The sequence below is a fragment of the Bremia lactucae genome, linkage group LG10, assembly GCF_004359215.1.
Source record: "Bremia lactucae strain SF5 linkage group LG10, whole genome shotgun sequence".
In the NCBI taxonomy this organism is placed as follows: Eukaryota; Oomycota; class Peronosporomycetes; order Peronosporales; family Peronosporaceae; genus Bremia; species Bremia lactucae.
Window position 1 is genome coordinate 2,364,720 of NC_090619.1, and position 19,837 is coordinate 2,384,556.

Here is a 19,837-nt window from a genome sequence, read left to right on the forward strand (position 1 = left end):
CCACCGTGATGTGAAGGGGCAGCGAACGAGTTATCTTGTTCGCTGGCTTGGTTATCCACCTTCGCATGACAGCTGGGAGCCTCGTTCCCAGCTGGTTGCTGACGTTGAGGGCCTCGTCCGTCAGTATGAAGAGACCCATCCGATGGTTCAGCAGGTCCATCGGAAAACACGCGCTCCTGGCGCGTGTAATACGGTTGCAAAACGTCAATCGCATCACGCATCTTAATAGAGATGCGAGCTCTTCCCTAGGGCGAAAAAAGGGAATTGACATCCCCTTTTACTCTTTTCGTGTTGTCAACACAACACGGACAGGGATCACCCTACGTGAGGCATGGAAGCCCAGCCTCACGTGACAATCGATGCAAGTTATATTTTGCACCGGTTCGAGTTTGTTTCTCAAACTTAACGCAATTCGCGTTACATCTTTGAAGCCAGGCTTCGCGTCCAATGTCTTTGACATTGCGAATGAACGCGGTCCAGGCTTGCATAATCGACACTTTATCTCGCTTATTGTTGCCACTAAACCATCGATGCTTAAGAGAAGCATCGAGATAAAAATCTTCCTCAGCGCGAAAGTTCTTCGCGCTGGGATCAAGGCCATGTACCTTTGTCGCAATAAATAGGGGACATTTATTGTGAGGAGTAGTTTCTCCAGACAAGCTATTGATAAGCCGTTCTGGCAAAAGCCAAGGCTTCTTTTCAGGGGCGAGATGATACTTTATATTGTCTTCACTCCCCTGAGTGGTACCCAGTGAAGCAGGGGTACCACAAGAACTTTTATTACGATGGCTTACGCCATCGTCGTCACCTTGCACAAAGACACGTGCAGGTGACCGTATGGGAGATCGTACGGGCGATGAGGGATCATCCTCATCGTCGGATCCAAATAGACTGTTTACTCGTTCATCAGAATGAGCCCTCTCATTCGAAGGCTCATAGTCAGCCGCCTGGCGTCTATCAGGGGACTGTTCTATTCTCCCCGAGTCGGCCATTTCGTCCGACTCGCATTCGTAGTCGACCTCCAAAGAGGGGTCGTATTCACGTGGTGAACCACCACGTGCTCCCACAACATCTAGCAATGCGCGAGAAGAAGATACTACGGCAGACAGAACGTCTGCCGCAAGAGATAACAGTGCGTCACCCGCGGCTGCACGAACCGCAGCCGAAGGCGCCGCACAATCAGCACCCCGCATAATTTTGTTCTTCATGCGATGGAATTTAAAATGATGGTTCTGACCAATCAACATCATTTTTAAATTAAGTGGTCACATGGTGACCACTCCATCCAATGACAGTCAGAGTGATTGTCGTTTAAGGGAGGGGTGATGTAACGGGGTGTATCGTTACATGAAATTAACACTTAAAGGTTGTTAATTAATATATTATCTAAAAGGTAGATAATATTTGGAGAACATTGCTTTATATAGTAATGTTCAGAAATCTTATCCATAAATAGGTATAGGCCATTATATATATTTATCCCTCAGACTAATCAGCCGTTAACGTAAACAAAGAGAGAGAGACAGATAAGATTCCTTGCATGTTTAGTATTAGTTCATATTTAAGTTTGCATTAACAGATAGAAAGAAGAGAAACTTAATTATATTAATACAGTTTTCATTTAACCCTCGTTAAGGTAGTAGTCTTTAAGAGAAGTCTTCCTCTGCACGTACTAGTGTACGTGAAGTAACGAAAGGCACCACTCGCAACTGAAGCAGTGCGAAGTAGACTTGTACTGAAGCAGTACAAGTCGTAGTGCCCCGTTACAGTCCACCTTCACTGTAATCTGTGTAGATTGACTAGTACTAGCAAAAGGTGCCCCGATACAATTACCGTGTATTAATATAGACAAAATTTTGAATAGTGATGATAGTCTTTATTTCCTAAATTATTTCTCTCATAATAAATAAAACTTATGTAACGGGTTATCCCGTTACAAGTAATGAAACGTCAAAAAGGCGATGATAACGATGAGAAATAAATAATTAAACACGTTTTGTGGTAGCGGACTTAACATATTGTTTTTAAGCACGCACTTGTCGTCAACAGCAAATTGAAAAGCGAAGCTGATTTATGCATGTGGCACGACAATTATGACGCGCGAACAATCAGCCAAAAGAAATATTATGTTGGTGTCATTTTAAATTGGGATTATAAATTGCTTTTTAAAAATCGTTTTGGTTGGAGATGATCTGTGAATTTTATGTCAGGTCGTCTATGATTCATTACTTGTCATAAAAGTCCGTGAGATTCGGGAACAACTGAGTAAGCGTTAGGGGTCTACAAGGAGCAAGGGGGTGAGAGAATGCATGGCACTCAACCAGTTACTTCAGTTTTATCGCTGTTAAATTGAAGCAGTTTCCTATGATCTCAACGCACGCATTCTGACAAATGCTATCTAAAAGAAGGAATTTTGCTCGCCCATTTCTTCTAGAGATATTTGTTACGAAATTGCACCGGAACAGTTAACAAAAGTCGAAGATAAAATCGAAATAATCAGGTATTTTAAAAAATTAAGGGCTGAGCGTTAGAATACGATTTAGCTTTGTCGATTGATGGACGGTTGTGGCAATTAAAAAATATTCCAGCTCATCTAATTTTTAACACAGTGAATCCTTCTCTAACACACCGAATTCTTGGCCACGTATCCGTTTAAGTAACTATTTTTCCACAGACAATATTACAGTACAAAATGCAGTAGTTGGCTTTAGCAGCAACCTCTGGTCAGAAAGGAGCGATAAAAATTGAGCCATGAAGAAGCGGGAGCTGATATTTTTATAACAAGCTCGTATGCAAACGAATTTCAAAGAAATTTTTAGCTAATCAGATTCGGAATGTAAGAAAAAGTATTGCATGTGCCTATTATATTACGCAAATAATTCGGTTGGATGTTGTTCCCTAGGCATGTTGCAGAAGCCTCCGAGACCGTATCCGTATCTAGGCCAGCTGCTGCATCTCTGTCCACTAGCTTTAGCATATGCTACCAAATTGTTTTGTTTGCTTAGATTAGTCTAATGCCTAAGTACCGGTCCTACAAAAGCTAATCGCACATGAATCTCAAGTTGCGAAAAAAATCAGCTTTGTGGTTAGCGAATTGAAATTGGAGCAAATCGACGACAACGCTGAGTCCTTGGCGCTGCATGGAATGAACAATACGACAGCGTGGGACAATAGATAAAAAAGCGTTGGGGGGGGGGGTGCTTGGGTCCCATCCAGCTGCTAACCGAGACCAGTCACGTGGCTTCAAAATTGTCCAGCGTGGGCGGGCCAGCAAATCAGCATGTATTTTTCAAATCACGTATGTTCTGTATTCGATCTCCCGACCCGACCCGAATGACGCAGCCGAAAAGATCTGTTCCAACTTTCATTCCGCATTTTACTGCGTTACATCTTGCTCCCTATTAAAAGCTTGCCCTGCATGGCGCACGCCTGGACGCAGCAATCGCTTCTCCTAGGGGTGCTGCTTCTAGCACCAACGTGTACGGCTTTCATGCCCATTTCCAATGCGCTGCAGCGCGCCCGCTGGAACCTCACGGCCTCTCAGACGCAATGGATCGATCCAGACACGGATCCCCAGTTTTACAATATTTCGGTGCCCAACGGTCCCTACAACTTTGGTGGAAATGCGAGCTTTAATAGTGAATACACGCTCATCTTCTCGGACGAGTTTAATAGCTCCAAGCGCACGTTTGACGCTGGTTTTGACTCCAAGTGGACGGCCGTCAACATCCGGGATACGACCAACATGGGCCAGCACTACTTCCTGCCACAAGCTGTGCAAGTTGACAAAGGAAACCTTATTATTACTACATCTAAGCCAAAAAAGCGCTATCGTGGGACAAAGTACGTAAGCGGCAGCGTTCAAACGTGGAACAAATTCTGTTACACTGGCGGCTACGTTGAGGTCCGGGCCATTTTGCCCGGGAAGTGGGGCATCCCGGGCACGTGGCCCGCTATTTGGATCATGGGGAACATTGGTCGTGCGCCATTCCTTGGCTCCCAGGACGGTACATGGCCTTGGAGCTTTGACGTTTGCGCCCCATATGTCGAGAAGGCCGAGAAGGTCAAGCAAAAGATCAACGCCTGTGGCAACATAACAAACAAACACGATAAAGAGTCGTATCCAGAAAACTATGGCCTCAATCCCTTTCAAGGACGTGGGGCCACGGAAATTGATGTGATCGAAGCGCAAATACGTGCTCGTGATGAACCAGCGTTCATATCCACGTCGCTACAAATCCGTCCGAGTTTGTATGATGACATGCGTCCAGCTTCCGAGTCACTTCCTAGACCTGGACAATGGTACCAGGGTTTGAAGTTTGGCGAGTTTACGCGCATCAATAGCGATTACTATGGTGAAATGGGTCTTGACTCTATTTCTGCCCTGACGGGTCTCGAGTCTAATGCTTTTAAATCGTACCATCTGTACCGTTTAGACTGGTCTCCCGGTCCAGAAGGTTACATTCGCTGGTGGATGGACAATGCTTTTCTGTTTGAAATTCCTGGCTCTGCGCTGAATAGATGGGTCGGAGCTGTCCCGCCTCGCTTGATCCCCGTGGAGCCGAGTTACCTCATTCTTAGTACAGCTGTCTCGGAAAAATTCTCTCCGCCGTGCGAAGGTCAAATTTGTAACTCGCTGTGGCCTTCAAACTTCACAATTGATTATGTACGGGTTTATCAAGGGAACCCGAACCGATACACATCAATTGGATGTAATCCAGAAGCGTACCCGACGTCTGAGTGGATCTATACCCATCCGGTCGAGTACGGACTCCCGTGGTATGTTTCTTTTCGTATTGATATCGGCCTTTTGCAATTGTTTGCAGTTGTTAACGCTATTGTGGGCCTCTTTATGGCATTTCGTGGGACATATCATCCAAAAATGATGTCGGCCTACGCGAGCACGCTTTGGCTAAGTGCGTCAATTTACGGAGTGCTGACACTTAGCGCCCCAAGTGACCTTGCTTGGGTTCAAACTGCGCTTGCGTGTTTATGCGGTGTGGTGCTTGGCGGACTTAGCTGTTTGTTGTACCCCATTTCTCTGGGTGCCATGCTGGGGCTTTACGGTGGAGTCATGATAAGTCAATTTGTGCCGTTGCTCTCTACGCGTGTAATTACAGCAGTGCTGGTTTGTGTTGGTATCGCGATGGGATCAACCCCGCTACTCGACATAAAGCACGTTGTGATCTTATCGACATCGTGGCTTGGTAGTTTGGCATTCTTAATGTCAGTGTCACTTTGGGCGAGTAAAGGTGACATTGCCGAGAATGCGTGGACTCTCGCAGGCTTCATTTTTAGCGGAAGTACGATGGACGACGTCGGATTTTGCTCCGAGCATTGCTTGACAATGTATCTTGTGCTGCTTATACTTAGTTTAGTTAGCACAACTTATGGATATTCTCATATGCGCGGTGTGACGCTTCACAACGACATGATTACTGCACGCAAGGCCAAGTTTTCTCCGGTATCTGCAAGCTCTGACGCGCGGTCGTGGAAATCCCATGATGAAGACGGATCAGGCTTGGATAAGAACCGAATCAATTTTTTCTCTCCGTCCAAGCTGCCAGACAATATGCAGCAATTCAGCACCATTTTTCGCATTGCAGTAAATGTCCAGCGCTCATTTGGCTTTCAGCTTGACAATTTTCGCAACCAAACGGAGCACATTGTGGTGCTTCTCGCCAATAACACGCGTAATGGTGGCAATTCGTATCGTAAATTACACGATTTGATTTTTTCAAACTACAGCAATTGGTGCTCAAAACTTGGAATTAAGCCACTACACTGGAGTGAAAAGCGCACGCCTCAAGGCGGCCTCACGAGCGTGGACGAGATTTCGGTGGACTTGTGTCTGTTTTTCTTCATCTGGGGAGAAGCTAGCAACCTACGTCACTCGCCTGAATTTCTGTGCTTTCTTTTCCACAAAATGAAAGAAGAGTTTCCGTCTGCTCGTCATACTGAGCGGGAGGCGGGACACTTTTTAGACACAGTCGTGACACCTGTTTACGGAGTACTAGAGGGCGAAATGACCTCTCAGCACGATCATGAAGACCGCCATAACTACGATGATTTTAATGAATTTTTTTGGACAAAATCCTGCCTGAATTACGACTACAAGCATGAAGAGGTCATTGATCTCTCGTCGCCTAGTCCAGCTTTGATCTATAAGCAGAGAAAAAATGAAGGGAAGCAAGTTTTGGGTTCAAATGGTAATCGTAGTGGTCCCAGTGGTTTGAGCACTGGCTCTCAGCTCTTGAACAAAAACAAAAGCATAGCTGAGGGATTTACTGATTCGGCAAAGACGTTTGTTGAGAAGCGGACGTGGCTGCTTCCGCTACGCGCTTTCAATCGAATCTTTAACTTTCATGTAATCTCGTTTCACTTTTTGGCGGTACTTGCGTTCGCAAATACACAAGAAATGGTTTTCCCAGACTCGTGCAAGATAATTTCGAGCACTCTTATAACTCCTTTCGTGCTGGAAATTCTTCGCGATGGACTCGATATTTTCGCCGTTTACGATGTACATCAAAAGGTGTTTTCGACCACGCGAACTGCTATGCGAGTTCTTTTGCACCTTTTCCTGGCTGTAGTGACTTCGATGCTGTACTGGCGTGCGTGGACTTTCGGCGGCTTGTGGTGGCAGTCTTACTACAGTATTGCTGTGCTTGTTAATGTGCCGGGCCTGGTGAATTGTATCATGCAAGTAATGCCGGGATTTACGAACTGGACGAGGCGCACAAAGTTTTTCCCTGTTGCATTGATTCGTGACATTGTTAGCCCTATGAACCGTCTCTACGTAGGGGATAATGTGCTCGACCCCGAGTCGAAGAGTGTGGGATACCAATTATTCTGGACTTCCCTCTTGGCTTGGAAATTGTATTTCAGCTACAAGTTCGAGATTTATCCGCTTGTGGTCCCTAGTTTTCTGCTGTATGCTGACCACTTGGAGAATAACGTAAGCATGATCACAACAGTGTTCCTTATTTTTCTTAATTGGATGCCCTTCTTTTTGGTTTTCTGCGTTGATATTACGATTTGGAACTCGATCTGGATGGCCGTCACGGGTACCTTCGTGGGATTTTCGTCGCGCATCGGTGAAATACGCAATTTCAGCCGCGTGCGTTCGGCTTTTAGTCGTGCTGTAGACGCCTTCAATACCAAGATAATTGCTCGAAGCTCAAAGACAGGCCTTCAAATTGCAGAGAGCTCTAGCATTTCATATGGCTCGACCGTCGGTCATGAGGTTCTTGATCGCGTGCCGGGAGGTGCGGATGCAACATCGCAGCTTCTGTCGCAGCGTCGCACTTCCATACATGACGATGAGACGCCTTTATTATCGTTTTCGCGTCGCAAACAAACGCCTATGGAGCGCCAAGCAGCGCGTCGCCGCAAATGGCACTCGTTCTCTGTGGCTTGGGATACAGTCATTGATAGCATGCGTGCTGACGATTTGATTTCGAACAAGGAGAAAGACCTCCTTCATTTTCACCGGCTTGATGGGTACCACCGCGAAATTTACCTCCCACAATTTCAACTCGCTGGTAGCTTTGAAAAATTCACATCAAACATTCTTGACATTTACTCATCGAACGACGGGAAGGTTTCAGAGCGTGTGCTACAAGATAAGCTGCTGGAAATCCTGAGCGATAATCCGATGATAGAAGAGTCCCTTGAAGAGATCTGGGAGCTTGCGAATTGGGTGCTCGTCAATGTGCTCGGCCCTTGTCATGCGAATGATGTAAAACACATTACCAGTGTGCTCAATTCGTGGGCGGTGCGCGGTGTTTTTCGTGCGTTAAACCTTCAAAAGATCGCTAATTGTGGTCGTGCTTTGGCAAGTTTAGTACACCTCTTAAAGTCAAATATCCGCGTCTGGAAATCCAATGCTAAGGTGGTGCCTGTGCGAAAGGACCCGTCGGACTATGCATCATTTGAGTTTCCACAGCGGTCCAGTTCGTATCGCCCACCACCATCGGGACTCATAAAGTCTGCAAGTACGACGGGTCTGTCGTCATTAGGTATTGAGCCTCCTCGCCGGAGTCGTGGCTCTGGCGTCGCACGTATCGCACGTATGCAACAGCAAACGCACAAGCCGGCTGGCAAGGCTATTCATTCAATCCCTAGCGCAAATATAATGCAGATTCGTGAGCGAGTGCGTGCGTTCTTAAACTTAGTTAAGGAGATTCTAGCTCATGTTTACGAGCAAGACCCCGTTCATGCTGAGAGCAAAGAAATATCGGACCGATTGACGTGGATCCTCACGCAAGAGCGGGGATTCATGTGGGATGATAGTTACACGAGTGAGCAGATTACTCTAACAGCCTTTGAAAGGCACACTGATGTGGTTCTTTCCCATCTGCACGGACTCTTGACGTTGCAAAAAATTGATGCAGAGCCTCAATCTTATGATGCCCGCCGTCGCTTGCTTTTCTTTGTAAATTCATTGTTTATGGATATGCCGTTGTCACCGCTGCTAGAGGAAATGAAGTCGTGGAGTGTCATGACACCATTCTATGCCGAAGACGTAGTGTATTCTAGGAAGGATCTGGAAAGCAAGCAGGATGGACTGGACGTACACACGCTGCTATTTCTGCAGACGCTGTACAAACGAGACTGGGAGAACTTTTTAGAGCGTGTGAAACCGAAGAAGAACATATGGAAGGATCCCGAGACAGCAATCGAGTTGCGAATGTGGGCTTCACTGCGTGGTCAAACGCTCTCGCGTACGGTGCAGGGTATGATGTATGGCGAAGCTGCTATCCGATTGCTAGCCGAGATCGAACAAGTACCACAGCAGAAAGTGGAGGAGCTGATTAACACCAAGTTCACGTACGTTGTGGCTTGTCAGATTTATGGACGTCAAAAGAAAAACAATGACCCAAAAGCTAGCGATATTGAGTTCTTGTTGCACCGATTTCCGAACCTGCGCGTGACGTATATCGACGAAGTTCGCGTGAATTACCAAAAAGAACAGTCGTACTTCTCTGTTCTAATTAAGGGTGGCGAGGAGCTTGGCACAGTGCATGAGATCTATCGTGTGCGTCTGCCTGGCAACCCGATCTTGGGCGAAGGCAAACCTGAAAATCAAAACGCTGCTGTCGTATTTACTCGTGGTGAAAATCTGCAGACCATTGATATGAACCAAGATGGATACCTCGAAGAAGGACTGAAGATGCGAAACCTTCTGGAAGAGTTTGATAAGGGCACGGCTGATCGTCCTTATACCATTGTGGGTATTCCAGAACATATTTTTACGGGCAGCGTCAGCTCGCTGGCAAATTATATGGCGCTTCAGGAGACGTCCTTTGTGACACTAAGTCAGCGTACCTTGGCGCGCCCGCTGCGCATGCGTCTGCATTACGGTCACCCTGATGTCTTTAATAAGCTCTTCTTTATCACACGTGGTGGCATCAGCAAAGCCAGCAAGGGTATTAATTTAAGTGAGGATATCTTCGCTGGGTACAACAATTGCATGCGAGGCGGATCTGTCGTCTTTCCAGAATACACAAAGTGCGGCAAGGGACGTGATGTGGGTATGCAGCAAATTTATAAATTCGAGGCCAAGTTGGCACAAGGAGCTGCAGAGCAATCGCTGTCGCGTGATGTGTATCGTATCAGCCAGCGTCTGGACTTTTTCAAGCTGCTTTCATTCTACTACAACCATGTGGGCTTCTACTTGTCAATGTCTGTCATCATATGGACGGTATTTATCCTGCTATACTGCAATCTGCTTCGTGCTTTGCTTTCGTTAGAAGGTGGAGGTGGTCGTGACCCAGTAATGTTAAGCAAGCTGCAGCTGATGCTTGGATCTGTGGCCTTCTTTACGACTGCACCACTTCTGGCAACAATTTCAGTCGAGCGTGGGTTTAAATCTGCTTTGAACGAAATTATTGTTCTATTCGTGACGGGCGGTCCATTGTTCTTTCTATTTCATATTGGCACGAAATGGTTTTACTTTGGACAGACAATTTTTGCCGGTGGTGCCAAATATCGTGCGACAGGCCGTGGTTTTGTTACGAAACACTCATCTTTTGATGAGCTCTATCGCTTTTACGCTAGCAGTCACCTGTACGCCGCAGTAGAGATCGCCTTTGGTCTTACTCTGTACTACAAATTTACGATCGGCTTCCAATTTTTTGAATTGACGTGGTCCTTGTGGCTTGTCTTCATTTCTTGGTACTGGTCTCCTTTCTGGTTCAACCCACTGGCGTTCGAGTGGTCTGACGTGGTTGAGGATTTTCGATTGTGGTTCAAATGGATGCGTGGTGACGGTGGTAATCCAGAACAGTCATGGGCGGCGTGGTTTAAAGAGGAAAATGCGTACTTTTCGACTCTTCGACCGTGGTCAAAGGCATGCATCACGATGAAAGGTGGCCTGTACGCATTCATCGCTCTTTCTATCTCATCTACGAGCGACGAATACCACTCGATCCTGACCGAGTCAACGTGGCTTCCTCTGGTCATTTGCTGCTCATTAGCTGCTGTGTACCTCAGCGCGGAATCTGTCTTCTTTACGTCGTCACGTCATGGCGAAAACGGACTTGTTCGCTTTCTCAAGCTTCTTTTGGCTCTCATGCTTAGCTCCTGCCTCATTATCGCTTTTGTTTACGTTGACGGGATGTGGCAAACCCTATTAAGTATGGGCTACTTGGCTGCGGCAGTGGGATGCTGGGCGCTTTTGGTACTTGGTAGCAACTCGCCATTTGTTGGTACCCTGTACTTTGTGCATGATGCTGTGCTAGGATTGGTGTCCTTAAGCCTAGTTCTATTGCTAGCGGCACTATACGTTCCCGGCAAGATTCAAACATGGCTGCTATACAATAATGCGTTGAGCCGTGGTGTCGTGATTGAGGATATTTTGCGAGCTAATTCAAGCAACGACGACCGCGATGATGATCTTTCTGTTCAGCAAATGCGCTCGATTATTATCGAGCAGCAACGCTTTATTAGCGCCCTGACTGCAAGTAGCAGCGAAACGGACATCACTGCTGCTGATGTTGGAAAGGACGGAGATCTTATGCACGCTATGAGCGATAATGCCCTAAGCGCGGTGCTACGAAACATGTCAGAATCGGAATTGAGCGCGCTTCAGAATTCGTCGAGTCGCTTGCAAGCCATCATGTCGGAGGAGGAGCGCAAAGTCGCCCAACGTCTGAAGCAGCAGGAAGAGCAGCGACTCGCGGGGGCTTCATCCCTTTCGCACACGCGTCGTGCTTTTTCTACAAATGATTTCTCATCAATCGCATCGAATGCGAATCCAACCCAAGATGCAACTCGCAACGGCACCTCGACCAACTGATGATTTTCGGTTAACGAAGAAGAGAGGAACGTAAATGTTATGACCATATAAATGGATTGTGGAGCAAATTTACAATTTAAATAATGAAATAGGCTTTCAATTGCTATTGGCAAACCCTTGATTATAAAATGATACATTTTCCATTGTCAACACTACTGCAAACTCTGCCACAAATATGCTTATCTTACATTTCAAATGGAATTACATCGACGAAATGACCTTCGTCACTACTCGGACAGTTTCTTGGATCTTGGCTTCTTACCAAAGCCGCTTAGGAACTTCATATTAGCACTCAATTTTTTAGACAGTGAGCTTTTTTGGAAGAGGTCAGTGGTGTATAAGACAGCTGTCGTGAAATTTTCGGCCACATCCGGTGGACAAGCACACTCTTCCAGCTTCGTGCCAATTTCGTCATAATTTTTCTCCGATACAGAACGAATAATTTCTAAGTCTTCAATCAATTGGGACGATGAAACATTCGAGTAGATCTTGCGGCTATCAAAAGCAAAACAATCGTCAATGCTTTGGCTTGGAGACACAGCCAGAGTCGCAAAGAGCTGCTGAATTGCTGGCGAGTTTTTCTCAATAAACGAATTCATGACCCTACAATGAACATATAAGTTACTTTTTCACTCATCAAAATCAATTTATCTTACTTGAATTGAGGCTCGCGGTCTCCGAATTTCACCCCAATTGCTGCTTTAAACAAAACTTTTGTCACTAGCACGAGAATGCGGCGCGTCTCTGGTTGAGGAAGGTGCTTCGTCAGACCATACAAATGAGGCGTGGTAATGGCTGGACATACAAAACGAAGAAAAAGGAATCCTCCAATCACCGACTAAGAATACGCAAGCAGTCGTAAGCTACATGATGAAAAAGCTTGCAATAATCTAAAGTACCCGTGTCAGTGTCGTTGCGTCCTCAGCCTCGATACCCTCCTTTGATCCATCAAATCGACTGATAACTTTCGAATTCAAGTGCGAGCAAATATGAAAGTAGGACGACGGAATCTGCAAGCAACAAGTAGCAACCCAAGTCAGTCGCGGGACGCACCCTCTGTTGTCTGCAAATGATACTCACAAATTGTGTGTTTTTTAGAATCGAATCAATGATGTTTTGACACGTCCGCGTCAGGTTAGCGGCATTCGTGGCTATTTGAACTTCGCCCTGTAGTGATTCTTCCTTAAGCGGGTTGAGCTCCATGTCGGCGATCTTGAGCTTGTATATCTGCCGAATAGGTTCCAAGAGCGCCGCGCGAATAAACTTTGATCCGACAGCTTTGCTGTAAGTGGAGACCAGTCGGCTCGCGTAGTCATCGGAGCGAAAGAGGGATGCTACATTAATTACAGAAGCAACCTCGATCTCAATTGCCCAGCTAATAAGCTGGCCAAGACGATTGCGGCTTCCAAAAGCTCGAAGGAGGGGAGGAAGTAGCAGCACTTTATCCTCTCGACCAGTACTCTGTAAAATTGAGGCCACTACTGACATACTGTCTTCAATCACTAGCGATAAAAACGCCTTCGAGTGTTGAGGCAAAGAGGCTTCTGTTGAACCGTCAATATCCCCATTAAAAAATTCGCGTGCTGATCTTGCATGCGATAACAGACTGCGATTTCTCGGGAAACTATCGCTCGTCAAGCTCGCATTCGTTTGCAGAGCACAAAATTTGTCATTTATTTTTACCGCTTCGGTGTCGATTCCGTGGCAAACCTCTGTCTTGGCGCTAAGAAGTGGCTGGCAGGACATATCCGACTGAGATGACGCAATAAAGTCCTTCATTACCTGGTGAATTGAGTCCAGAAAGCCACTAGCCTCCAGAAATTGACTGTCCGCCTGTAAAATAAACAGTGAGATTTCATGCTTTCAGTTTCAACCAGCAATGCAACTACATGACCTACTGCTTCAAATTCAGACAGACGCTCGCTCTCACCGTCTTCCTCGCTGTAACAAAGATCATCCTGCGTAATGGAAAAAATACTCTCGCTGCTGCCGTTCGAGCTAATTTGATTTTCATCGAAGTCGGTAACATCTGCAAGATTTAGACAGGATATTAGCACTTTATGAGCTTGAGCATTCGCACAGTCTCTGTTTCCACGTACCACTAAAGGAAGGCTGACCTTCAGGATCGTTCAAGGATACTTTTGACGGAGCCTATTGAAACATTTCAGTTACAAAATTACATTAAGCAACACTTTTTCCAAAGCATAATCCACTGAATAAGTACCATTAATATCTTAGACTCTGTGTGAAACGAAGACTGCAGATTACGAGCAATTTCAGCAAGCTCCATCGTTTGCTGCTGCAAAAAGCCATTTCCAACGCCAGCTGCAGAGTCAAAACTACCATCGCAACTGTGCGATTTTTTCAGATTAAAGGCATAAAAATCATTCTCAACGTTTTCACGTGCCAGGACTGATTCAGGGTCACGATTAATTAATAAAGAAAAATCAAATTCTGCAGCAATTTCCGTCTTTGTCAACGAAACATTACCAAGCTCGTAAGATTTCGGCAACAGTACCGTCATCTGGTAAGAGGATGAAAACTTTTCAACAGACTTTGATTTCTGCTTTAGCAGCGACGACTTCTTTATCGTAGAATCACGTTCCGATTTCTCAAGCGCTATTATCCCCAATTCGACATCTATCAATTTCCCATCTTCATCATACGAGACCATTTCGTTCGACTCGTTCACAAAGCTTTGACTTGAAGCGATTGCGATTTTCTCTTTTCGCTGATTACAAGCCTTCACATTAACGTTAATTGCGCCATCATCCTCCCCTTCCGAGCTTGGCGTATCATCTTCAGACAGCGTATCAGAGATAGTTGAGCCTCTATATCCATTGCATAATTCAATAGCAACCTCATCCAACATCGTATCCAGATCAATTTTCTTGGCGTTTGCCCAGCATTCTTCAAAAAATAATTTCTCACCATCGCTTCTTGATTTTTTGGTTCTGAAAGTTTTATTCTGTATATCAACACTCCGTTTCTCGTCTTCCATATGCTGCAATTGATCCCTCATGGTCTCCAACTCTTCAAGACGTCTCCGAAGCTCTCCCATCTCTTCTCGTTGCTTACCAATCACGTGCAATGCATCAACCAGTAGCTCGGACTGCTCCAAATCATGTTCAAATGTGAGCTTTCTCCTACGATGTCTCGGTGACTGCAGCATCACCGTCGATGAAGCGGACACTGACGAGGTCGACGACACGGAACTAGACGACCGCGATAGCCGCTGAACCAATGCAAGTGCAGCTTTTCCGTCCATGCTGTTTCTTTTATACAATCCAGTGGCTTGCCGCAGCTTGTCAACCCACTCCATACGTGCGTCATGTGACGACGCGCGAAAGAGCAGCACGCGGCCGCTGCTGGACGTGACTTTCCAGCATGGTCCACAGTCGTCGCCCCCGCTCACTGCATCTCCATGGCGAAAGATGCGATCCACCGCTTTCACTTCCGCATCGACTAATGGTACGACACCACGAGGCCATCCGCCCAGATCCGTAAAGTAGAAGAGCGTGCGGGCGTAAATGCCGACAAAAAGGGGCCTCCACGGAGACTCAAAGCGTCGTCCTTTCTTGTGCAGTATGTGAAGTGTCGTTCGCTTTTCAAGTTCAAGTCCCGTGAGCAAGAATTCCGGACACTTGACGAGTTCTGGGCGCAAGTTTGTATCCACCTCAGCGTCATCGCCAATCGGATGCTGCACGTTGCGCCGCGAGTCGCCAAAAGTAAGCACACGACTACTGCCCAGATCAAATAAAGACGAGCGTAGCGGCATTGCAGCAGAAAGTGTAGATCGGCACAAGGTCGGCGTCAGCTTGTTGCGCACTTCTTAACTACGCAGCGGAATAGTGAAAAGTAACTTGTAACGGTGAATTGTAGTCAATAGCTATGTACGGTATTAGGTGTTCTAACACCGGATAAACCTCTAAGTAAGTATGCTGTCGGGAGAGGGATCTTAACGTATTAATAAACTGGTATTTTAATCAAATTATTGCGAGGAAATCTTCGTCTGTAATGTATTTCACCATGAAGCAAACAGAACAGGCACTTTTTCCCTCTCCCTCAGTATAATATGCAGGAGCGGAATACAGAAAGAGCATTTGGAGTGACCTACACCTAAAGTCGCTCCCAATCTTCATTGCATCGGGAGGTAGACTTGTTGAAGTACCGTAAGTCCAGTGAGATTTTCATCAAATTTAGTATTTGTTCAATCATCTCGGCCCCTCCTAAATATTTTAACAGTATAGAGAAGGATTCTTACGTGTTAGGAAAAGCGCCAAAGACGGTCAGTGATTCGTGGAGAGTTAAGTTCGGTTAACTGGAAATGTTTAAAACAATGACCCATGAAAAGAGCAGTGAGAGCTCATTCAATGATGATAGAGCCTCTATTACAGAATACAAATCTTGGATGTGAGTTGCTGCATACATGCAAGAGCTTTCCTTGTAAATTACCATAACGTCTCACGCGTGATCGTCAAAATTTAATAGTAAAGGCGATCAATAAAGGCAAACCCAGATTTCTTTCGAAAAGAAGCATGCCGGTAAACTGTTAAAAATGGAGCGCGCGGTACAATAAACGTATTGCCGAAGCTGATATGTGATCATCAGCCGAGGCTCGACCCGAATATATATTATAAGTTGTTGGGCGTTGTGTCAACAACCAAAAATTGTCAGTCAAAGGTTTGTGAGTATCGTATACATCTCTTTTTCCAGGCTACAATGATTTACGCACCGAATGATGCAGCGCTGCCAGTTCGAAGATGCGTTGGCATCGAACCCTTCCACTGCTGCACTTGCTAATTGCGAGCTTGCTATTTTTAATCGCACATAACCTTCTTTATCTCATCTTTGCAATGTCTTATTACGCGTGCGGGATGTGGTCGCTACCACAGAATGAGTAAATGGACATGTACGATTCTGATGCGAGTAATTTAATTATGTGTCCTTTGATCACGGCCATCGTTGGCTCATGCATCTGGAAGTCGCGCATGCACTAAACAAGAAGATGATCATTGCTGCGCATAGGCATCATGCATATAAGTAACAGTACATAATAGATGCTAAAAGAGTGCCGTAAGTTGATCGTCACTTGAGCTCCATGATAAAAATAATGATGAATTGAATTAAAATGCTGTCGACTAATATGCGTAAACGGCTAAGCCGAAGTTCAAGTCATATCGGATACAAAACAGTAAATGGTCCAGCCACAACAGCGTTTACATATGCTCAATAATGTTAAGGACCTCAGAAAAGGTAAAGTGGATAAAGTTCCTGCACCAATTAGACCGGTCCGGTTCAGAGGATCCATACATAAGAGACGATTTAATGAAGCCGCGGTCTTGAACCGTAGTATTGAAACAAAAAATAGTGCGAGCTTTTTTTCTGTGGCCTCGAGGCGCTTGTATAGCAAGTTTCCATTCGGCCTTTGAGCAGCGCAGCTCAGCAGCATCTTACTCCCGTCTCAATTAGCAGCTATGGTACGTCCCTTACTATAAAAGGAGCTCGCTAGACCGAGATACGAAGTTAAAGTTAAATAGGGGAGATCGAAACTATGGCGAAGCCATTAGTGTGAACGTACAAGATCTTATTGAAGGCAACATGTGGACGCACGCAATTCTCCCCTTCGGCCAAATTTTTAACTCGGTAATTGACAGCTTGATTGGTAATGTATGAACAGGTGAACAAGTATCAGAATATTTTCGACGCCCTTGCCTCGGACGATGAGGACGCACCTCACGTTAACAAGAAGTCTACGCCTCCTCCCTCTGCTCCTGTGATTTTAAACAAGCCTTCTGCCGGTAACAAAAAATCTGGAAACAAGGCTGCGGCTGCGTTAGAAAAAAAGGAATCTCGCGCTCCACGTGAGGGTGGTCGTGGCCCCCGTGATGGAGGCCGTGGCCCGCGCGATGGCGGGCCCCGTGATGGTGGCCCCCGTGACGGTGGCCGTGGTCCTCGTGAATATGGTGAACGCAGTGATCGTGGTCGTGGCAATCGTGGACCCCGTCGTGAGTTTGAACGTCGTAGCGGCACTGGGCGGGGCAAAGAGACCAGCCGGCATGGTGGTGGTGCCCACAACTGGGGAAACAAGGCCGATGCGAACGAACAACTGGCTGAGGCTGCTGTCCAGGAGGGTGCCAAGCCTACTTCTGATGAAGAGGTTTTTGAGGAAGATGCCGTTGAGGAGCAGGAGGAGGAGGAAGTTCAGCTCACCCTTGACGAGTACTTGGCCAAGCAAAAATCAACTCGCTCCGGGGAGCTATTTGCTGAGGTGGAAGTGCGCCAAGTATCCAATGATTTCTCAAGCGCGGTACAGATTACCAAAGAAGGGAAGACGCCTGATTTCATGGACTCGCAGTACGAAAAGGTGTACAGCAAAAAGACCTCGGGACGCAAGAAACAGCTTATCACGGACGTAGGCTTCCGCACGGAAAAGCCCGAGCGCTTTTCCCGCGAGTTGGACTCGTCGCGTGGAGGACGCGGTGGTCGTGGTGGCCGTGGTGGCCGGGGCAATGGCCGCACCAGTGGCCGTGGTGCCAACGCTCCGAACGTGACGGACATGAGCGCTTTTCCTAGCCTTGGCTAAGGAATCGCGCTCCTTTCAATAAAAATCGCGCGCCTGCGAGCGCCAGCGACATGAGTGAGATCTTCCAAATGAGGGCTTCTCGAGAACTGGTTAGGCTATCTCTTTTTCTCCTTTTTCCTCCCACGATAGATCCACCGGATAGGACTTCTGCGCGGCGGGTGTCTGCCGAATTATGTGTACCTGCTCGTGCGGTCAGATATTCGTCGTGCGGAAATTTAGAGATTTTTAGCTAGCGTAAGTCGGGTCTTCTCTTTGGTATGTCTAAATATTCAATGAAGCAGGTCAGGCTTATGCGAACGAAACGATTGAAGTATTCAATGGTTCTTTGTTGTATATACAGCCGTGTCTCTAGAGAATCCCATACTGCCAGGATGATAGGTTACAGATTCACTTTCATGGACAGGTTCAGTCGAGGCCTCAGCATCAATATAATGCCACTCAGCTAATTTAACGCATTTCTACGATGGAGCGGCGAGTCGCCCCATGAAGAAATGCTCACCGCTGGACATAAGGTTGCCGCTTTTGAATATACCAATCTCAAAAGAAGGCTTCGTGTCGGCCGCTAGATCTCCTTCTCCATGCTCGCGGCTAAAGACTCCCTCGCCCGAAGGCAAACCATTCGTCCATGTACCAATAATACTTTTTCCGTCGGGTGAAGACCACGACCCGAAGCCTTGGACCTCACCCGCGTGCCATTTACCTTCATACACTTCTCCTGAAGCGAAAGTTAAAGTACCAAATCCATGCCGTTGAGCACGCAGATATTCGCCAGTGTAAACACTTCCGCATTGAAAGTATTGAACGCCTTGACCATTCAAGTCGCCAAACACCCACGAACCATGCAGCGAACTTCCAGCCGATGTAAACACACCTTTACCGTTCATAATGCCTTGGTACCACATGCCTTCATGCGTGTCGCCACTTACCCACTCATACCTACCAAACCCCTCGCGCTCACCCTTTACAAAACAACCCTCATACTTGTCTCCGGAGCTAAAAACTTTCATTCCCCACCCGCTGACTTGGTTATGCTTCCATGTGCCATCAATAATTTCTCCCGAAACAAAAATCTTCTTGCCTTTGCCATGCAGCATCCCTTTTTTCCATTCACCTGCACAAGTTGCATGCTCCCACTTCAGCATTCAAATGGATCAGTGCATAGCCAAAATCTTCTCACCAGTGTAGCTGTCACCATTTTTCCAGAAAAAAGTACCCTGCCCGTGCATCTGTCATTAAAAAGTCACAAGTTGTGAGCCACTTGCTTCTTTAAATCGAAGCTATTGCCGGTACCTTGCCAACTCGCCAATTTCCAACATATTTATCGCCATTAGCCCACAAGTAAGTCCCCATTCCATGCCGATGATTCTTTCGGTACATCCCTTCGTGACAGTCACCAGCAATAGAAAAGATTTGCATGCCAAACCTGTCATTCGCCAGCACCCTTAATTAGCAGCGGAAATAGTATCTCACTGTTTGAGTGAATTGAACCGTTATCACCCTTCAAAACATCCGTGCACCCATTCACCCTCACAGATAGAGCCTGATTCCAATATTTGCACACCGGTACCATGCCGCCTCCTGGCATCGTCCACATTGCCTTCATAGCGACTGCCGTCCGCGTACAGGATCACGACAGCTCCTCGCGGCTTCTTCCATCGAATTGACAGAATTGCCGGCTGGATAGATAGGCCCACTATAAGCGAGTCTAGCGAATTTAAATGCACCGTCGGTCCTTTTTGCTTTACACGGTCAGTACCCGTCGGATCTCGTCGGTAGGCGAGGCGTGCGACCCGACGCCGCCCGCGGTTACCCATGTAAACAGTAAATTGGTGCGCAATTTATTCCGTTGGTCAAAAACAGAAGCAGACCATCACTCATATATGATCTCGTCGGCAATAAATCCGCCAAGATCAGGTCGTACCAATATTTCTCAAATTATTGTTTGACTTGTC

General features: G+C 46.5%; 4 protein-coding genes across 4 annotated transcripts; 2 read left to right on the plus strand and 2 right to left on the minus strand.

The window, feature by feature from the left end:
• Nucleotides 1-3,362: 3,362 nt before the first annotated feature.
• Nucleotides 3,363-15,077, minus strand: CCR75_001557 (uncharacterized protein; the record flags this gene model as incomplete). The annotated part of the gene is made up of 7 exons (XM_067959659.1): nt 3,363-11,902; nt 11,956-12,137; nt 12,199-12,309; nt 12,380-13,132; nt 13,198-13,328; nt 13,399-13,450; nt 13,524-15,077. 7 exons carry the CDS (start codon nt 15,075-15,077, stop codon nt 11,527-11,529), a joined length of 3,159 nt encoding a protein of 1,052 aa, XP_067814641.1. The 3' UTR covers nt 3,363-11,526.
• CCR75_001558 (uncharacterized protein) lies at nt 3,419-11,299 on the plus strand (the record flags this gene model as incomplete). The annotated part of the gene is made up of 1 exon (XM_067959660.1): nt 3,419-11,299. One exon carries the CDS (start codon nt 3,419-3,421, stop codon nt 11,297-11,299), a length of 7,881 nt encoding a protein of 2,626 aa, XP_067814360.1.
• Nucleotides 15,078-16,967: 1,890 nt separating the features above from the next.
• On the plus strand, nt 16,968-17,885 carry CCR75_001556 (uncharacterized protein; the record flags this gene model as incomplete). The annotated part of the gene is made up of 1 exon (XM_067959658.1): nt 16,968-17,885. One exon carries the CDS (start codon nt 16,968-16,970, stop codon nt 17,883-17,885), a length of 918 nt encoding a protein of 305 aa, XP_067814499.1.
• Nucleotides 17,886-18,126: 241 nt separating this feature from the next.
• On the minus strand, nt 18,127-19,837 carry CCR75_001555 (uncharacterized protein). The gene is made up of 3 exons (XM_067959657.1): nt 19,383-19,837; nt 19,176-19,326; nt 18,127-19,111 (listed from the first exon to the last, which is right to left on the minus strand). The coding sequence occupies exons 1-3, from the start codon at nt 19,697-19,699 to the stop codon at nt 19,037-19,039; spliced, it is 543 nt and encodes a 180-aa protein (XP_067814525.1). The 5' UTR covers nt 19,700-19,837; the 3' UTR covers nt 18,127-19,036.